At 33.9% G+C, this 20176-nt stretch overlaps 1 protein-coding gene across 1 annotated transcript; it reads right to left on the reverse strand.

Annotated features, from left to right (window-relative positions):
* Window positions 1-11148: 11148 nt before the first annotated feature.
* On the reverse strand, window positions 11149-12181 carry LOC145134645 (EG45-like domain containing protein). Its single transcript, XM_079069491.1, has 3 exons — window positions 12033-12181; window positions 11322-11580; window positions 11149-11219 (listed from the first exon to the last, which is right to left on the reverse strand). The coding sequence occupies exons 1-3, from the start codon at window positions 12136-12138 to the stop codon at window positions 11213-11215; spliced, it is 372 nt and encodes a 123-aa protein (XP_078925617.1). The 5' UTR covers window positions 12139-12181; the 3' UTR covers window positions 11149-11212.
* Window positions 12182-20176: the final 7995 nt, after the last annotated feature.

The following is a 20176-nucleotide window of genomic DNA, read 5'->3' on the forward strand; positions in this document are numbered from 1 at the left end:
ATGAAGAAATTACTTTATTTAAAAAAAAAATAAGTAGAGTACAAGATCATAACTTCTTTGATTATTGAATTTCATTCACACTATTTGCATGTTTTAAAAAAAATTACAGTTATGCAAACAAACAACCCCCCCCCCCTATACGTACACACACAATCACACACACCTTTTTTTTGACAATATGTCTTATGCAAAAAGACATTCTTTTACAGTTAGACTTGTGCCCTTATGGATCGACCCTTACTTCCTCTATACAACATTTAAAGTGTAGTCCATTAGTGATTTGGAAAATATAATTGTACCCCTTATTAGTTAGGTTTGACACCCTAATACATATAGTGTATCAATACTTTGATGGTCTTACAACTAACAAGATATTTCGAAATTATTCACCCGTTTGAAATAAATCATAAAAAAGATTTTCTATAGAGAGGAGCTTACATCGTTTATTCAAACGTCTGAAAAAAAAACCATTCCTCACCATAATAGACATGTTTTCGCGATACATAATGAGAGCAAGATACACATGTGTTGCAAAATTATGTATAAAGTATGCCTGATCTTTACGTTGTAAAAGGGGGGGGGGGGGGGGGGCTTGGTTATTTTGATGGATATGTGGGGATGTAGTTTTCAAAAGTTAAAAACTTGTTAAATTCTATTGGAGGATGTGATTTGCATCTCATCATTAAAGGAAAAATTGACTTATCAATGTAATTATCTTTTCGTATTTTCACATTTGTGTAACTTTTTTTGTACACATCTATTGAACAAAATTTTGGAAGTGTTCACATATGACTATTATGATCGAATGTAACAAGTTATAGTTAGTCATAATGGTCATATATGAACACTTCCAACAAGTTCATTACCTAGATGTATACAAAAAAAATTACTTGGATTGATCAAAACGAAAAAGTAATTACCTTGATAAGTCATTTCCTTTTTTTATTAACGCGGTCGATCAAAATGTTTGCAAGATTAATATATTCATTTAAATTTCCTTAAAACAATATTAATGTTATTGGTCTCCATCTCTGGTATTTTTAATCTCTAGTAAATTTTAATTTTTATATTTAATATATTAAACAATAAAATTCTATAAAATGACGATTTGTTTTTTTCTCTGTCAAATCTGAAGTTTTTTTTTTTACCAAAATAGTGTATTTTAAAAAGATATTTACCAAAATGGTGTGATTTTAAGCATATTTACTATTTAAGTTAAAAATTTTACCAAATCAATTAAAAGGTAAAATAAAAAGGAAGGGGAATTGAATTATCAGGTAATTACATTTTCATTTTGTTCACATTGAGATAACTTTTTCTTTTTATACACGTCTAAATAACAAACTTGTTGAAGTGTTCATATATGATGATGACCGACAGCCGATCATAATGGTTATATGTAAACACTTCCAACATGTTCGTACAAGTTCGTTATCTAGATATGTAAAAAAAAAAAAAAAAAAAAAAAAACCTTAAAGGTAATTAGCCTCATAAATTAGTTTTTTACTATTATTAAATTCATTATACTTTGTGATATAGATTCCTAACATATGAGGAAGGGATTAAATACAAATTTGCCCTTAATTACTTAAGAGAGATAAATACAAATCTTTATTTCATGAAACCCACGACTACACCTGGATATTCCGTCGCCTGGTACGCTTCTTCCCCTTCGGCTTTGCTATTCTGTCGGCGCTTCTCATCAGTCGATTCTTCTTCATCTTCAGCTGATAAGTTGACGGGGTCCATGGCTTGCGGCAGATTCTTTCAACGAGTTTGATACCCTCATTGATTGGAATCTTTAATTAAAAGAGCCATGGTGCATGGGTGGTGGTGACGGAGGATCTTTGTTTTTCAACAGTAAATGACACCAGCATCTCATAAGAATCATGATTGGTTGCTTTGCTATTAGTCCATGATGTGAATACAAAGATGTTTTCAAAGATGATTATGATAATTACATATGCTACATCGGTTAGAGAAATCAACGAATAGCCTTTCAAATTTCAATGGTGCATGTCGTTGGTCGTGTTTTATGGTTTTACAGGAATAAAAAACATAAGTCAAATAAAGTGGAAGATTTCTTCCTACGGTATTTTAGCTTCGTTTGTTATCTTTTCTAGCTATAAGTAGGTTGCTTTCCTTTATAAGGCTTTGCGGTATGGGTTGGAGCTCGCTACGCGTAGTGCCTACGTGGCAAGGCCACCTACGCATGAACACCGCCCCAAGTGTGCGTAGGTGCCTTGTGGCTTGGGTGCGGCTACGGGCGAAGACCGGAAAGATGATTGGTTAATGTCCTGTTTGACCTCTTTTTTCTGTGTGAACGTTGGTGAATGGGAAAATGACATAAAATCCCTTAAGTTTTCACAAAAATGTCGGTTTTACCCTTGGACATGTTTTATGTCCAGTAAAGCCCGAAGTTTTGTTTAATTTGTTCATTTTTACCCTTGTAGCCGGTTTCCAGGTAACCTACCGGTTACCTAATGCCAGTAAAGCCCTTGAATTTTCAAAAATGTTCAGATTTACCCTTAAGTTTTTTAAAAGTGTTCGGATTTACCCTTACATTGATTGTTGTTGTTATTATTATTATTATTAATACATTTTTAATTATATAAAAATATTTTATACATACATTTTTAAATGTATAAAAATATTTTATACACACATTTTTAAATGTATACAAATATTTTTACTAATATAAATATATTTTTAAAAATATATGTACTTGTATTTAATATTTATATACATTTGAAAACCCTAAATCTTCATCTATAATTGTTGAATCAAACAAAAAAAGATTGATAAAGTAAAAAATGTCGTCAATGACTGATTTTGCAAAAACAAATGTTTCAGATCAATATAAAAAATGATGCATTTCGTGATCTTTTTTTGTGAACTTACAACAAACATAAATGAAGTTTACACTCGTATTTTATATTTCGTTATCAATTTTTGAGATAAAAATAGTTAATGAATGGTTATAAGTTGATAATACTTAATTTTTACAGTGATCAAGTGTTTTTGTCGATGGTTTTTTGAATTATATTATGTATTTTCCATTTACGAGTGTTATTTGTTGATCATTTATTGTTATCTACTCACTATTAACCTAATGCATATTTATACTTGGTAATATGTACAAATACATATAATTATATCTTATATATAATATAAACCATATAAATATGTATTTTTATATTTATATGTATATAATATAATTTTATATGAAATAAATATATATTTATACTTATACCTATTAAATACAAATAAATACATTTTTAAAAATGTGTGTATAAAATATTTGTATATATTTAAAAATGTATTAATAATAATAATAATAATAATATGTATAAAAATGTATTAATAATAATAATAATAATAATAATAATAATAATAATAATAATATGTATAAAAATGTATTAAAAACGTATGAAAATTTTTTATTCATTTAAAAAATATATGTAAAAAGTATTTTTATACAATTAAAAATGTATTAATAATAATAATAATAATACTAATAATAGTAATAATAATAATAATAATAATCAAAATAACAATCTAAGGGTAAATCCGAACATTTTTGAAAAACTTAAGGGTAAATCCGAACATTTTTTAAAATTCAAGGGCTTTACTGGCATTAGGTAACCTAGGTAACCGGTAGGTACTGGAAACCGGCTACAAGGGTAAAAATGAACAAATTAAACAAAACTTCGGGCTTTACTGGACATAAAACACGTCCAATGGTAAAACCGACATTTTTGTGAAAACTTAAGGACTTTTATGTCATTTTCCCTTGGTGAATTTCAAAAGAAAAAATTACTACTCTTAGCGAAGAAAATGAAGAAAAATAGCTCCACAGGAAGAAAATGGCGATGTTCAGGTGACTTGAGGAAGAATTTGGCAACTTTGGTCCCTGGAGTCTTGGCGGTTACAAATCCCACCCTAAGTCAAATTTTTTATACTTAAATGAGTTTTAGAAACTACGGATCAACCCTTAACTTATATATTTCAATTATATTTTTTAAATTTCTAATATACCATTAAATATTTATTGAATTTTAAGATTATATTTTTTTATTTCATTTATTTTACTTTTTTTTATTACTAAAATATTTATTTATGTTTAATAAATATGTTTTTTATTTAATATAATGTCAAGAAAAAAAAAACAAATAAAAAGATAGATAAAGTGGAATGGTAACCATTTTCAAGGGGTAGTAGGCTGCCAGTGAACATGTAGTAGAGCTGACATGACATCACTTTTCTACTTTTCTAGTAGGTTGGTGGTAACCATTCCCGTTAGCCTAACAGCTATTGGCTTTGAATGATGAAGCGCTGTAAGGACCTGGTGTGCATTTTTTGAAACAAAAATGTGATTGCTACCTTTTAAGTAGGGGCATATTTGTCAATCTATATGTTTTTGGTATCAGTTCCCTATGAGAAAACCAAAAGCTATTATACTTTGCATCTCATCGTTATCGCAAATTTGGTCATTGCCAATTTGGTCATAAATGAGAACAGATGAATTAACAAGTCAAATTTATGAACTCCGATGTTCCTCAGGTGAAACCCATCTTCAAATTGATTTGAAGAATGTAAATCTCAAATTAAACTAGATTCATTGAATATATCAAAAACTATCTATCTATTGAATCTGTAACAGATTATATCACACCTAATTACATGAAAATTACAACACAATTATTAAAACAACTAGATTTAATTTCATTGAGATGCACCAAGAAACTTGAATCCTTGAGATCTAACAACACAGAGTTAAAATGGAGGAAACCCCAAAAAACAAGTGCACAACGATTTGATGTGACCTTACAAATTCGAACTACTGCCTCCAGTTCAACCTAGCTACGCCGATTGCCCATAAAAATTTATTTTCATCTTCACTGATCATGGAATCGGAGGGCCCAACGTCGTCTAATAGAACCCGGGTCCTGCAAATCGGGCAATTGGGTACTTTCGTTAACCATTTATCGACACATCTCGCATGGAAGACATGGTCACACACCGGAAGTACACGGCAGATCTCTCCTTCGTTGAAATACTCCAAGCAAATCGAACAATCGTCGGAGGCCGCGGCTGTGGATTTGTCTGCGGCAGGGTATTGGAAGGGTGGGAGGTGGTTCTGTATGTCGAGGAGAGAGAAGGAGGAGGAGGTGCGAGGTGGGGGTGAGCGGAGGCGGAGGCGTTGGCGACGGCGGTGGAGGAATGAACCGGCGAGGAGGAGGAGGATGGCGGCAAGACCAAGGAAGAGGAGGAATAGGGATAGAATAAGGAACATGACAATGACTTTAAGGAATATAGAAAGGAGTTTAGGGCTGGGTTTGGGTGGTGATGGTGATGGGGTGTTGCTGTTGGCATGGTCATGGTGGTGGTGGGTTTCAAGATTGTGGTGGCGATTGGGATTTGGCATGTCAATTGTGGATACAGGAGTCGGAGATCGATCTAGGGGTGGAGTTTTTTAGAGGAAAAGAAAAGGATAAGGGTGGGTTGTTTGTATATTTAGAGATAGAAAGTGATGATGGTTTGAGGAGAGAGAGCGGCGGAGTAGGGGGCGGAGGTGGGGAATTATTGAGGAGGGCTTGAGTTCCGGGGGCATATTCGTGTTGGTTTTTATGTGTGTAATTTGTGAAGCGGAATAATGCTCCGTAAAACGAAATTTTTTGCCTTGCAATATAATTATTATTACTAATGAATGTTATAATTAATAAAAGATAAAATTGTAAATTTAGCCAAAATTGTTAATTATTTTGTGAAAAATAGCCAAAAAAAAATTAAAATTACATTTTAGCCATCAATTTCGTAGATGTACTGTCTATGTTCGAGATGGACTAGTCCATCTGTGAACGTACAAGCCGCTAAGGCACAGTCCGTGCTTCAGTGACTTGTACGTTCGCAGATAGACTAGTCTATCTGCGAACATATCAGTCCATCTGCGAAAATAAACCTAGCCTACTATAAAAACGTAATTTTTTTTGGTTCATTTTTCACTCTTTTTTGTTAGAAAACACTTTCTGGGAAGCGATTTATTTATCTCATTTGCGATTATGGACGATTTCATGAACAACCCCGATAATATGGTAACAACTAAACTAATAATTGTTTAGAGAGGTTTTAAACAAATTTTCCAAAAAAATAACAACTAAACTGATAATTTTTTGCAAAAGTTTATACATAATAAGGTTATTTCATAGTAAAACCCTATCAATTTCGTAGTAAAAAAAAATTACTAAAAAAAAATCACAGTTGAAAATGAGAGGAAATCGCAGATGACCTTAGTCCATCTGCGATTTTAAGGGGGGAATGAGATTTTTATACAACGGGAAAAAAAAGTCATATGCAAACATACAAGTAGCTAAAGCACGTCTATGCTTTAGCCACTTGTATGTTCGCAGATGGGCTTAATCCATTTGCGATTTTGGTGGTTAAAAATGCAATTTTTTTTGTCTATTTTCTATAAAGTAATTAACATTTTTTGCTAAATTTACAATTTTCTCTTAATAACAGAGGGCATAATCAAAATAAATATTAGTGTAAAGTGTAAACTGAACACAGGGTTTGTAGAAAATTGTGAATTCGGTCTAAAATAATTTCAATTTGTATTACTAGTACAAGTCGATATATATTATGTTAGATAAATGAGAAATTAGGGTTTATGTTGGAGATTTGGATACTCTTTGGATCGTGTGAACACTTTCCGAACTGATATTTCTACCCTATGACTTGGTTGCAACAAATTCAGTCTAGGATAATCCAAGATGAAACTTACAAATCTAGGCAAAGAAATCATACACCCCGCCGAAGGGGCGCTGCCCCTTTGGAAACCTCGGACCTAGGGGCGCTGCCCCCGGACCCCCGACTTGTCGTCGAACCGGCTTCTAATTCGATCTTATACATGCGTGCACTCAACACATACTGTACATGTATTAGAGTACAAATTATGAAGCCCCTTAGTTCACATGTTAGTTCTAATTACATAAAATGACATGGTGACATTAAAATCACCAACAATCCTCTCCCCTATTTTAGTGTAACCCTTGAACAAACATAACCTTATCAAAACAAAACCAAACTAGTACATAATGAAAATATTGAAACGATTAAATTTCCACAAAGTATCATGCACTTGCAAATACTCGAGAATCAAGGTGTTCTAAGAATTGAACCCATCAACCCATTTGAATACCAAAAAGTAAAATACATAGCGTAGGCTTGGCGTACGTGCCTGATCCACAAACCCTAATTTTTAGGGTTTGGACCTTATATAAACATCATTAACTCTCCAATGCTCACTCCCTCACCAGCCTCTAACCCTCATTTCGTCCATTGCAACCCTAATCTCTTGTGTGTGTTCCTTGGAGGTTGAAAGTGTGTGTTTGTGGTGCCTTTGAAGCAAGGAGACGATAGAAGCACCAACTTAGAAGATTAAGACCTCATAGATCCAGGAATACCTCACCTCCATGCTTCATTTTGAGGTATAAAGTTTTGAACTTGATGATCATATCACTAGATCTTGTTTATGTAGAAGTTTAAGCTTATTAGCCCCATATTCTTGGTTCTTTTGGGTATGAGCTACCCTGGACCCAATGAGTTGTCCTTCTGGAAGTTTAGGGTAGTTTGAATGATAAAAATATGATCATGGCTCTTACTTCTTCCCCATGTATGAGTTTGGTTGTCTTAATGGCTTAAGATGTTGGGGGTTTTAGTGTTAAACACTTAATGGTCATGTAAGGTCATAAAGTTGGAAACTTTATGGTCAAGGACAACATTTGGGACTTGGATCTGTAAAGGGTTAATGAGCTGGGAAAGCATCCAGCTGCGTACGTTGGGCGTACCAAGTGGTACGTCGCGCTTACACGGTCAAGTCCCGTATTCTGGTTAGTGATCGAGTATGCTCCACGTACGATGCTGGGTCGACTGGGCTGGGTTGACTCGGTTGGGTTGAATTGGCTGGTTTGTTGAGTTTGAATAATTTTAACCAAAGGATATTTTGGGTAATTTGATGTTAATTTTTAGTTGGGCAATAATTTGAATAATAGGTCTCGGGTAGAGCCGATTTTCGGAGCAGAGGTTTATTCAGTTTTTGTTCGGACTGAGAGGTGAGTTTTCCTCAATGTACCCATGGGTCGTAGGCACCAATACCGGCCCACTAAATTATATATTCTGGTTATAGGATGGTACTATGTTAATACATGATTGATTAGTAAATCTGTATGATTCTGTGTATTTACTGGTTCTGTGTTTATGTTTATCTGTTACATATGTCGACATATTGTGGTTGGGTTGAGGCGATCCTGTTTTGTGTTGAAGGCCAAGACACCCAGGGCGGTCCAGATAAGCTGTAGGCCCTACGAGGCGGTCCAGTCAGGCCGAAGGCCCGTAGAGCGGTCCGGATAGGTTGTAGGCCCTGCAAAGCGGTCCAGTCAGGCTGAAGGCTCATATTTGCATGCTTTGTTTGTTATGTTGTGTGATGATACTTTGGGGAAGCTCACTAAGCTTTGGCTTACAGTTTTAGTTTATTGTTTCAGGTACCTTAGAGGATCGTGGGAAAGCGAAGGCCTGACCGTACTCATCCTCCTATTTTCATGATATTGACTTTTAGGACACTCTGACATGATTTTACTTTTGAAACAATGATTCTTTTGTAAACAATGATGGTTAATAGTTGTTTTTGAAAATTTTTAAATTTTTATGATTTTGGGATATTACATATCTAGATTTTAGAAAACCAAATGACCATTTATGAAGTGGTCTTTTTTATAAGGATGGTTATAAAACATGAGTTATGGGCTTAAAATTTTGACTTAAATTTTTTATTTTTGTCAAGATCTTGACCCAAGTCCATCCAACTTTCTTTTTACAATTTTGACTTAAATTTTTATTTTTATTTTTAGGAATTTAGTCCAGTTAAATTATTGTATAAGTTTTTCCTATTTGTTTTCACGATTTTTTTATATGTTTTAATTAGATGTTTTTTACAAATTTTTTACAACCTTTTTTACAAATTTGTTACAACCTTTTTTACAATAAAACTCCCTTTCCAACAACTTTTTCTACTATGTTTTTACATGTTTTTAGAAAAAATAGCTCTTTTTTACAAATCCATTTTTTTACAGTAATTTTATGATTTTTACAATTTTTTTTACAATAAAACCCATTTTCAAAAACGCAACAAATTTTGAACAACTGTTTTTATATTTCTGTTAACAAACCATGAATACATCCTTTTGTGTAATTAAAATTGGGTAAAATGATAGAGTTCCCCTATGATGTTTTGTATATTTGGCCATTTAGTACCTTCAATTATTTTCATACATTTTAAGGAAACAAAGTTATTAGTAACCTGTCTTTTTTTATCATCTATCTTTAGTAGTCAGTTTCATGTTCCAGGTGGTTTTTTTGTTAATTAAAAGGTTTAATTAAATCCACCTCATCGCCCTCTCTCTCTATCTCTCTCTCTCTCTCTCTCTCATAAATTACCGCCATCGTCCTTTTTCTTTAAACAACACCATGACTTCTTCTCATAATCCTTCATGTGCAATTCCATCAGAAAATTACTTTTTGAAATCCAGAGATTGTAAAGGAAGATACTATTAATATAAGGCTTACTAGAAATTCTTATTATTCGAACAAAAATAGCAATGGCAGGAAAGACGATCATGGCCGGTAGAGGTTCTTCGTAAGCTAGCGGTGCATAGGGTTCTACGATGGTGACGTTATCATCGATTAGGGTTTCGTCGTCTGCCTCTGCCTTCGTCCCAAATTCAATCACATGTTCATTTATCCTAATTATTTTTTGATAACGATAACACTTGAGAGATTGATTCACAGAGAGCACGAGATCGAACGATATCCAATGCAGAAAACTGAACCGATTGGCATTTTTCAAGAAGCGTGACTAGTTCAACGACGTTGTTGTAGACGTTTGAGTATGGGTTTTCAATAGCATATCTGACTCTGGCATGCACAACCAAATGCATTATATGGGTCAACGATGGGTTGTAATAGTCATTCATCGTCTTCTACAAATCGAAGGAGGAAACTGAGAAGATGAGGTTGGTCGTAAACTATTGTGTTTGTTTCTGTGAGTGTGTGGTGCCTCCTTTCATTAAATCAAAGGAGAGATGTTTCAGGGGTTTGATGGGATTTGATTTTTGTGGGTTTACATGGATGATGGATGTTGGTCTTTTTGAATTTATGAGTTGAGTAAAACGTGGGAGATCTAGGGAGTTTGGTGAGGGTTTTCGATGGATCTGATGATGAATTTTGCAATGTGGATTTTAAGTCAATTGTGTGCGTGTGTGTGTGTGTTTTTTTTTTTTTTTTTTTTTTTTTTTTTTTTTTTTGAGAGAGAGAGAGAGGGAGAGAGAGAGAGATGTGGAAAAGAATAAGATCTATTCTAATAAATGAAGAGTTTTTTTTTTGCCACATGTCACACTTTCATTCAATTTGTCAAATCTCATTTTGTGGTTATTTTGAATGAATTTTTTTCCACATGTCATTTTATGAGTTTTTCTATTTTAATAAATTCCACATAATACTTTAATATAATAATTACAATAAATGTAGTAATAAATAAATATCAATTTTATTAATGAACTTACCTCTTTATTTCAAAATTTCCAAATTAAAGTTCATTAGTTTATTTTGTTTATTTATTTAAAAAATCAATTTTAATAATTCATTATTTTTCTTATTTTCTTATAAATCTAAAGTTCTTAAATATTTAGACATTTATATATATTTTTTTAATTAACTCATGTAATACATATGTCTTACAACTAATTTTAATAAAAGACATGACAATGAGCAACCTCCTTCAAGTCATACAAAATGGCCAAATAAACCCAACAAAATGTCATTTTCTCTTAATGTTAACAGTGCTATAAATACTTTTATTTATTTATATTTATTTATTTATTTATTTCATTTTTGCACATACACAAGATTTCCCGCCATATCAAATAGGGTGCAATTCCTAGTTACCATACATAACGAGCATGAGAACAAGCATGTTTTAATGCACAAGAATTATAATTATAAATACTTATATAACAAATCAGAATATGAAGTTTTATTTTCCAACTTGAACACCTTGTTCATGAAACAAGACAAATACAACATTTATCCTTTCACTGTGACACTGTCACTTATCGAACCATGAAAGCTTATTCTTCATTTCTTCGGAATCTTACTTTCATATCCTGAAAATCAAAGAAAAACCAAAAACAAAAATTAAAAAAAGTCAAAAAAAAAGTTTATTCATATTAAGAGTTTCAGAATCAAGAAATATAACGAATTATTACTCAGTATAATCAATGTTGATTCTTCCCACACTAGGATCAGCAATAACCGAGAATGCCTCTAGCGAAAGGTCAAATCCATTTGCTGGGCATCCTGGGCAAAGATCGACAATTGTAACGTCAACACTTCCGCCTTTGCATGATGATGGACCGGTGCATGTTATCCTATACCTCCTTCCACATGCAGCCTTATTACCGAATATGGCACTATTCACTGCTGCAATCATGGTACCTTGGTCTACGGGACCAAAACACGCAGAAGCTATGCCATACATAATAGAGACTTAATTCAGTAAATCAAACATAACTTGCATGCTTTTTAAATATTAGGAGCATCAACAATATGAGAGTTTTTTTGTTGAGATTTTTCATTACAAATCTTAAAATTAATATAGCTCATTATATATCATCATGAGATTAATTTAGCTTTTCAATTTGTTTATTTATGTGTTGTTTGTATAAGTTGTTTATTTATAATTTTCTTAAAACCTATGAGAGTACTCGCCACAATCATTGAAAAAACTCGTTGGCAAAAGTTTGTATATTTACAAGCTCTAAAAAACTTTGGTTTGGAAAAAAAATGCTTCAATAGTTTTTGTTTATTTATTTATTATTATTTTAAAGAGTTTTGATTTGAAACTTCTAAAAAAGTCATATTATGGAATATGGATGGATAGCATTCGGTTTTAAAAGAAATTAAACGAAGCAACTTACGAGTATACACAGTATAATAAGTGGCTTGACCAGCAATGGCGTGGGCAACAGAGGTGATACATGCAACCATGCCAATCAAAAGTAGAGCTCGAATGACGAAACCCATTTTCGAATTGTAATTGCTAAGAAAATAAAAGGAAATTGCTAAAAAAATTATCAAATTGGTTTATGAATTAAAACGCATTATGGCTTCCCTTTTATAGGTTAAACTGAGGCTTACTTGACGTATCTGTATTTAACTTTTACATTTCAACGGTTCGAGGCTCGTCTAGATTGGAGGCTAATTATTTTTAAATTATATATTGTTGATTACTAGTTATGCCTTTCTTTCTTTGCCAATGTGTTTTTTTATTAGACATCTAGTGGGCATCATAAATTTCTCCACACCTATCTTATGTATACTTGCATGATTGTTTTAATGAACACTTTCAATCTTTCACTGTAATTTTCTATATTAAATTTCAACATGGAGAGCTATAGGTAGTTGGTAAAAATATTTTTTTTACATAGTTTATGGTTTAAGATTAAAATTATAAAACTCTATAAAAATATATATACAAAGCCTAACATAAGTTCTAATAAAAGATGTAAAAAAGATGGTAGAAAGATTTTATTTTATTTTGTTAAAACTATATAGTTTTTGATGGTTCTATACCATTATATTAGGTACAAAGGAGTCATATATTCCCAAAACCATATATATATATATATATATATATATATATATATATATATATATATATATATATATATATATATATATATATATATATGTGGGAGAGATCACCATAGAGCCATTTTATAATATCAATTTTTATAAGGTTAATATGGTTAAAAAAACATGTTCATTGTCATTAAACTTAGGAAAAAATATGGTAATACGCATTGTATTGTCTTTAAACGTAAGAAAAAAATGTTTGCTAACAATATTGAAACGACAACATTAATCAAAGTAACTAGGAAAATTGTTACGTTGTTCATTCTAGTTGAAGCTGGAAGATTTTACGAGTAAATCATTGATAATTCACTTTTGAACATCAAGAAACATCTATACATTCGTCAATCATCAATGGAAACACAAGAAATTGAAATTGGTATTATTGGCTCGTCAATAGGGACAATATCGGTATCGGCGTCTTCATCCTCATCTTGTAGCGATGTTCCATGTTCTTATCGATTTCATACTTAGTTTTATACTTTAATTCATGTTCTTGTCGATTTCATAGCTTATCACGTCTGAACATCTACTTAGTATATACGGGTGAATATTTGATTGAATGTTCATTCATGAGCAATCAAACGAATTCATAGGCACGACCATAACCCTTTGTATATTCCTTTGAATGTTTATATTCAATCAGATTAATATACACGACCATAACACTTTGATACTTGTGTACATGTCTATATATATATATATATATATATATATATATATATATATATATATATATATATATATATATATATATTATGAAATTAGGGTTTTGGTAGATAATAACCACTTGGATATTCCAGTGCCACCAAATCTTGTTTTATTCCCTCAACTATCCGGGAGGTATACGTTGAAGTAATAGTTCCATATACCGACAAATGTGTTGTATCGTGTCAAAACATTAAACAGGTTGAGAGAGTTTGACCCTAACCCGTCCGTTCAATTATTGTGTTGTGTCGTATAAACCAGTTTATTTTCATTTTCGTGTCGGGTTTAGGTTAAGATTTTGACGTTGTAAATATGGTGTCTCATGTCGGGTTGAAATTTTTTACAGGTTGAAAAGTAGTAGACGGTGAGGCAAAAAAGGAAAAAAGTGAAACACCGGAGTTAGAAGGTAGAACGAAAAAATTCATAGTAATTTTAGGGATAATGACTTAAAAGGGTAACCTATTTTCTGATTTGTACACATTTAGTCAATGAGTTTTTTTGTCCACATTTTCTCATTGAAGTGTTCAAAAAACATCCTTATGACATGCAATCATTGGTTAAGCCGGTTTCCGACGTATTTGACAACTCCGGCGATGCTCCGCTCATCTCCTCTGGCATTCATGATTTTTCGGGCGATCTCAAGAACTCCAATCTATTCTCTCCTTCTGTCTCTTTCTTCTCTTTTCTCATGAACTCAATAACTAAAATACATAGATCAGATTTGTGATGAACACACACACACACACATACACACCAGATCATTGTTCATCGTCTTTAACCTCCAACCATGGTGTTCTTAAGCAAATCTAAAATGATTTCTTGAGAAAAACTTCGATTTTTGAAAAGAAACCTTAATTTCTAGAAAGGAAATCGAAGGTTTTTGAATCTGAATAAGTCATTCATGGCAGATCTAGTAGAAAATGAAATCATACACACATACAGATATGGGTTTGTGACTGATCTAACACACACACACACACACACACACACACTCAAATCTGAAGAAGCTCCCAAGAACACGATGAGCAATCTTGACGAACCTGATAAAGATCTCAAGAACATGATGGACAAACCCATCTATTAAAATCCTAGATTTTGAGTTTATTTCAGAAGATTCCACCTGAAAGTCGAATTCTTTCCGGATTACGCTCACAAACTCAAACATGGGTGTAAGTTATTTTTCAGTAATCGAACAGAGATGAAGATGAATACACACACACACGATGAAAACACATACACACACCTTCAATCTGTTTGAAGCTCATGAACTAGAGGGTTTTCATGACGGGTTTTGAACCCAAATCTTGAAATTTCGTTTTGGAGAAATATGTCTCTTCACCTCAGAAAAAGAAAACAGGCATATAAAAAAATTGTGGGAAAATTCATGTTTGGTCAGATAAGACGACCGGAGGCTCGTCGGAGCTGCAAAGAAAACCGAAACCGCCTAAATTCACACCAACCGGTCGTAAGGATTGATTGTGTACAAGATAACAAGTTTAATGGGCAAATATGGACGAAATAAAAAATCGGTGACTAAATGTGTACAAAACGAAAAATAGGTTACCATTTTAAGTCATTATCTCTGAGTTTAGAAAGCAAAATGGAAAGAGTAAGAGTCGATGACAAATTAGTGACGGAAGATACCTTCACATTTAATGAATACCTTCGCATTTAGCGGATTGTCACAGATAATTGTAGTTGACAATATATTTTTGCCTCTTAATTTTACTAACTGTGACTGAAATCATGATCTAACATTTTGCCACTAGTTATGCTATTAAGTTCATTAACAATCATATTACTAATTTTATAATTCCAACAACTTTAATCTAATTTTTAGATTTATCTAATAAGAATTTATCTCTGAGGACAACTCGATAGCTAAAATAAAAGTCACAAAAAGCATAAGGCTATAGTGAGTTGGCGCGGCCTTAACCGCACTCCCCTTGCCACATAAGCACAAACATCGCCCCTTGTGTGCGGTAGAGGGTGCAGTGTGGCATTCCAAGGGAGCACTCCTTCAAACAACGTGATTGGTTCATTTTTCTTATCTCTCTCTGATTGATCCCTTTTAATTATTAAAAAAAAATAAAAAAAAATACCCAAGTGTGGCACCACTCCTTAGGTGTGATATGAAACCACACTTTTGTGGTAATGGGTGAGGTGGCACCTACGTGTCACTGCGATTTCATGAGAAAGTGCAACCTAACTACAAGTACACAAAACAGTATTAAAATTATAGAAAAATTAATTACAAATATACAAAACAGTATTAAAATTATAGAAAAATAAATTCATATTATAATTCTTCTATATATAAAATTGACATTCAAAATCATAAAGTGAAAGAACATGTTTAATCTTGGTCAAACAAAATATAGCATTTAAAATGTATAATAACAAGACAAAATTGCAAGAATGGTCCATGTGGTATGTCAAAACTAGCAACTTTGGTCCAAAATGGGTTTGGCTCGCAAGGATGGTCCAATAGTTTCGTTTTGTTGCGAGTTTAGTCCAAAAATTTTAAAACTTTTTATAATGACGGATTTGCCCTTGGTATTTTCCCTTTTTTAATTTTTTTATTATAGAAATAAAAAAAAATAAAAAGAAAAAATAAAATCTCTCTCTCTCTCTCTCTCTCTCTCTCCCTCCCTCCAGAAGACAATCCATAAAACACCATCATCATCTTTTTTACATATCTTCATCTTCTTTAAAAATCAAAATCATGCCCCTGAAACATTTTGGGGTTTGTTTTTTTTTTTATCAAGAACTCCACATACAAACAAATACACACTTAAGACTACTCTTTATAATCGATCTAGAAATCATCAATAACAGATTCACCCACCTGTAATGTCATCGACACCCCTTTACTTCCATTCGTCCTTCAAGCTTGATAACAATCATAGTTCCAAAGGGTTTGTGATGTCAAGATCTTATGAGACCCTAGTTATTGTGCTAAGCCATCAACTGCCCTGCCTCTTGTAATCTGCTAATAAAGTCATCGATTCCACCATCATCACAGATAGGCTAAACTAATGTCATTACCACCTCCGATAAGGTTTCCGACCCAAATCTGGAAGGTTTGTTCCCTCCGACAACACCTCTAAAATACATGAGAGATAGAATGGGTGTTCTTCATTCTTGTTTTGGATCTGAAATAAAACCCAAATCCAAAACTTGAAGGTAGGTATGTTCTTGGTTCCAAATTTGAAACAAAGATGAAGAAGGGTAGATCTGAAACAAAATCCACACACAAAACCATACCTGAAACGAAAACCCACCATCGATTCGAACGAAAAGCAGATCGACGGGAGCTCCGGTGCGGTTGGGAAATCGCGATGAGGTGCAAGGTGCTCCGTCGAGACCGACAACCCTCTATGGGTTTACTCTTCGTCTTCACTGATCGGGAGAGGGAAGAAGGAACACGAATGGAAGTAGTCAAAATGGTGGTCTGGTGATCACACAGATCGCGAGAAGGGAGTCGATCTCCGACGAACTCCCATTGGCTCTCCTCTCGTCGTTGGTGGCCACAAATCGAGGGGGAAAGAGAAACGACTTGATCGAAGGGAGAAGGAAGAAGAACGGAAGCAAAACAGAGGTGGTCCTTGGTTGTTCTTCTTCTTCTGGAGAGAGAGAGAGAGAGAGAGAGAGAGAGAGAGAGAGAGAGAGAGAGAGAGAGAGAGAGAGAGAGAGAGAGAGAGAGAGAGAGAGAGAGAGAGAGAGAGAGAGAGAGAGAGAGAGAGAGAGAGAGAGATTTTATTTTTGTTTTATTTTTAATTGTTGTAATAAAAGAAAAATGGAAAATAAAATAATAAGGGGCAAATCCGTCATTATAAAAAAGTTCATAGGAAGTTGGACTAAACTCGCAACAAAACGAAACTATTGGACCATCCTTGCGAGCCAAACTCATTTTGGACCAAAGTTGCTAGTTTTGACATACCACATGGACCATTCTTGCAATTTTGTCTAATAACAATGTTTTAAAAACCGGTTTTTAGAACCTTGTATAGTAGTCGTAGAGTGATGTTGGATTTTCTATTCTTATAGTTATGAGATTTTTCTAAAGGTCATTAGTCATTACCAATTTGTCAAGAATTCCGAAATTAATATGGATTTGGGTATATGAATTTTCTTGCATTGAAGCTTCTAGTTTAGTTTTACGTCTCTGTCTTATCAAAAAAATTGTCGCAAATGAACTCAAATGTATTTTTCGTACAATGCATATAAATAAAGTTCTACGATAAAAACAATATTGACAAATTAAATATAACTTAAAAAACTTAAAAATATATATATACAAAACTAAATAAAATTACAATAGATATTATGTACTAATATTATAATTTTCATCAAAAACTCAAACAAAGAAATAACATAATCATTTCTTGTAGTAAGTTATAAATAGACAGGCAACATTTACGTTAATTATCTTAAAGTCTGTAATAAAAAAATAAAACATACTAATAATAATAATACAAATGTTACCTTGGAGAAACGTGTTATTATAAATCATTTTTCCATGAGTCTCTTATGCATAAAAAGAATATAATTTTAGGATTTTATGAGTTACACTATTAATCAACAAATTTACATATGAAAAATTGTCTTATTATTATAATATTTAAATACAATTAACACAAATAATATTTTAAATAAGATTTTTAGGATAAAAAAATATGAAATATAAATTGAAAAAATAAAAAAGAATTAATTATAGATATAAAATAAATTATGACTTTTTTAACATCCCGTTTCATAAATAAATAAATAGATAAAATTGATGAATGAATAGTAGCCCTAAAATCCATAATATTTAGTGGGGTGATGGTTTTGGGAGCCAAATGTTATAATTTGGATTATTAAGGGGTTAAAGTGTAGTTTCCGGGCCACTTTGTAAATATTTCTGAAGGCAGGGGATGGTTGGTAATTATTGGGACTTAAAATGAAAGGATATTTAAATGCTGAGGGCTGAACGGTAACTTATGGATCTATTTTGAAAAGATTATGAGTGGGAGGGACCATATGTGCCAAAATCGTATGAAGTTTGTATGGTCACGGGAATGAACCCGGTGAATTCTTTTTCCCTCTCGTCGCATCTCTCAACCCTAACCCTAGGGCACATTTCAACAGCCGCCACCACCATGAGAAGCCTCTTAGGCCGCCACAACCAGTCGAGTTCGAACTCCATCTGTCCTTCGCCTGCTGCTTCGCCGATGTGCACCACGATAACACCTGTTGCCGGAGACATGGTGAGAAGCCGGAAGAGCCAGTGAGACCCACAAACGAAGCTGTGAACGTCGCTGCCTCCCTCCGGTAACTACGCAACCCGTCATTCTTCTTCCCTCTTTGTTTCTGCCATTTCTACCCCCACACTGGTCGCTGTCGCCGCTCCGGCGACTGTCCCACCGCCGCTCACGTTCGACAGTCGCATGCCACCGTGAATGGGTGGTTGCGTTGTGTATGTGTGTTTCTACACGATTGGTGTGCGTGTTTCAGTGTATATCGGCGTGTATGGGCGTTGTTGGCCCGGAAAACCGAAGAAAACCCCCACCACCACCGTGAGGTGGTGGCTGCCACCTCATGCTGCCGTTTTGCCGCCACTAGCCGCCACTTTGGGTGGCCGTGTGCATATGTGGGTGTGTTTGGACGTGTGTTTGGAATATTTTTCACTGTTTTGGCCTAAAAATCGTAACCACCACCACCATGAGGTGGTAGCTGCCGCCATGGACCGCCGCCGACAACCACTGCCCGAGGTGGTAGTGGGTGGTGCCCGATTAATTAGCAGTTAATTAATCTAGAAGCTTAACAAATGGACTAATTGGGATGTGATGGGATTGGAAACCCTAATTAGGGTTTAGAAAACCCTAATTATGTATATGTTAATTTGGAATTATCGGGACCCGCACTGGAATTATTTGCTAAACTTAAAATATTAATTAATAATCATTTGCAATTAATCTAAGTCAATATTGGACTTAATGGATTAAGTCCTTAATGGGTTAAGTAAGAACACTTAACCCTAATCGTCATTTCATGTGAAACCCAAATTTCACTTGGGCCTTGAGTTGGGCCTTCTTATTGAGCTTTGGTGATTGGGCTATTGATGGGCCATCCAAGAACAATCATATGGACTAAGAATTATGAATGAGCTTTAGGGTAAGGCCCATGTGAGGGTTTGGGACCAATTTGGAAAATTGGGCCATAGATGGGCCATAATTGGGCCTTTATGATTATGAGATATTGGGCCATTAGAAATGCCAAATGTTTGGACTGGACTAAATAGTTGGGCCTTAGAATAAGACCATGTAAAGGTTTGGGCCCAATTTGGAAAATTGGGCCATATGTTGGGCTTTGATTCACAGTTTGACCTTTGGGCCTTAGGATTGGGCCTTGAGCTTGAATCAACCTAATTTAGGGGTAAAGTAGTCTTTTACCCCAAGCATGGACTTATGGATATGTGTTGGAACCCAATTATTAATTGGGTGTTGTTTTGATGTTGACAGTTCGAGAATCTGTCAGCCAACAACCATGGATTATTCGCGGGATTTCAGTTGTGCGAGGTGAGTCTCCTCACTGTTTGTATGGGTCTACGGCCACAATGTTGGCCCATTTAGTTTATGTATGGTAGGAAGACCCAGGGGTTAGCCCTAGGCATTATGCATGAAAGACCAGGAGGAGGCTCTTGGCACTAAGCTTCGTGTTTACGGCTTTCAGCTTT

The sequence above is a fragment of the Lactuca virosa genome, chromosome 8, assembly GCF_052849685.1.
Source record: "Lactuca virosa cultivar CGN04683 chromosome 8, Lactuca_virosa_CGN04683_v6, whole genome shotgun sequence".
Taxonomy (NCBI): domain Eukaryota; kingdom Viridiplantae; phylum Streptophyta; class Magnoliopsida; order Asterales; family Asteraceae; genus Lactuca; species Lactuca virosa.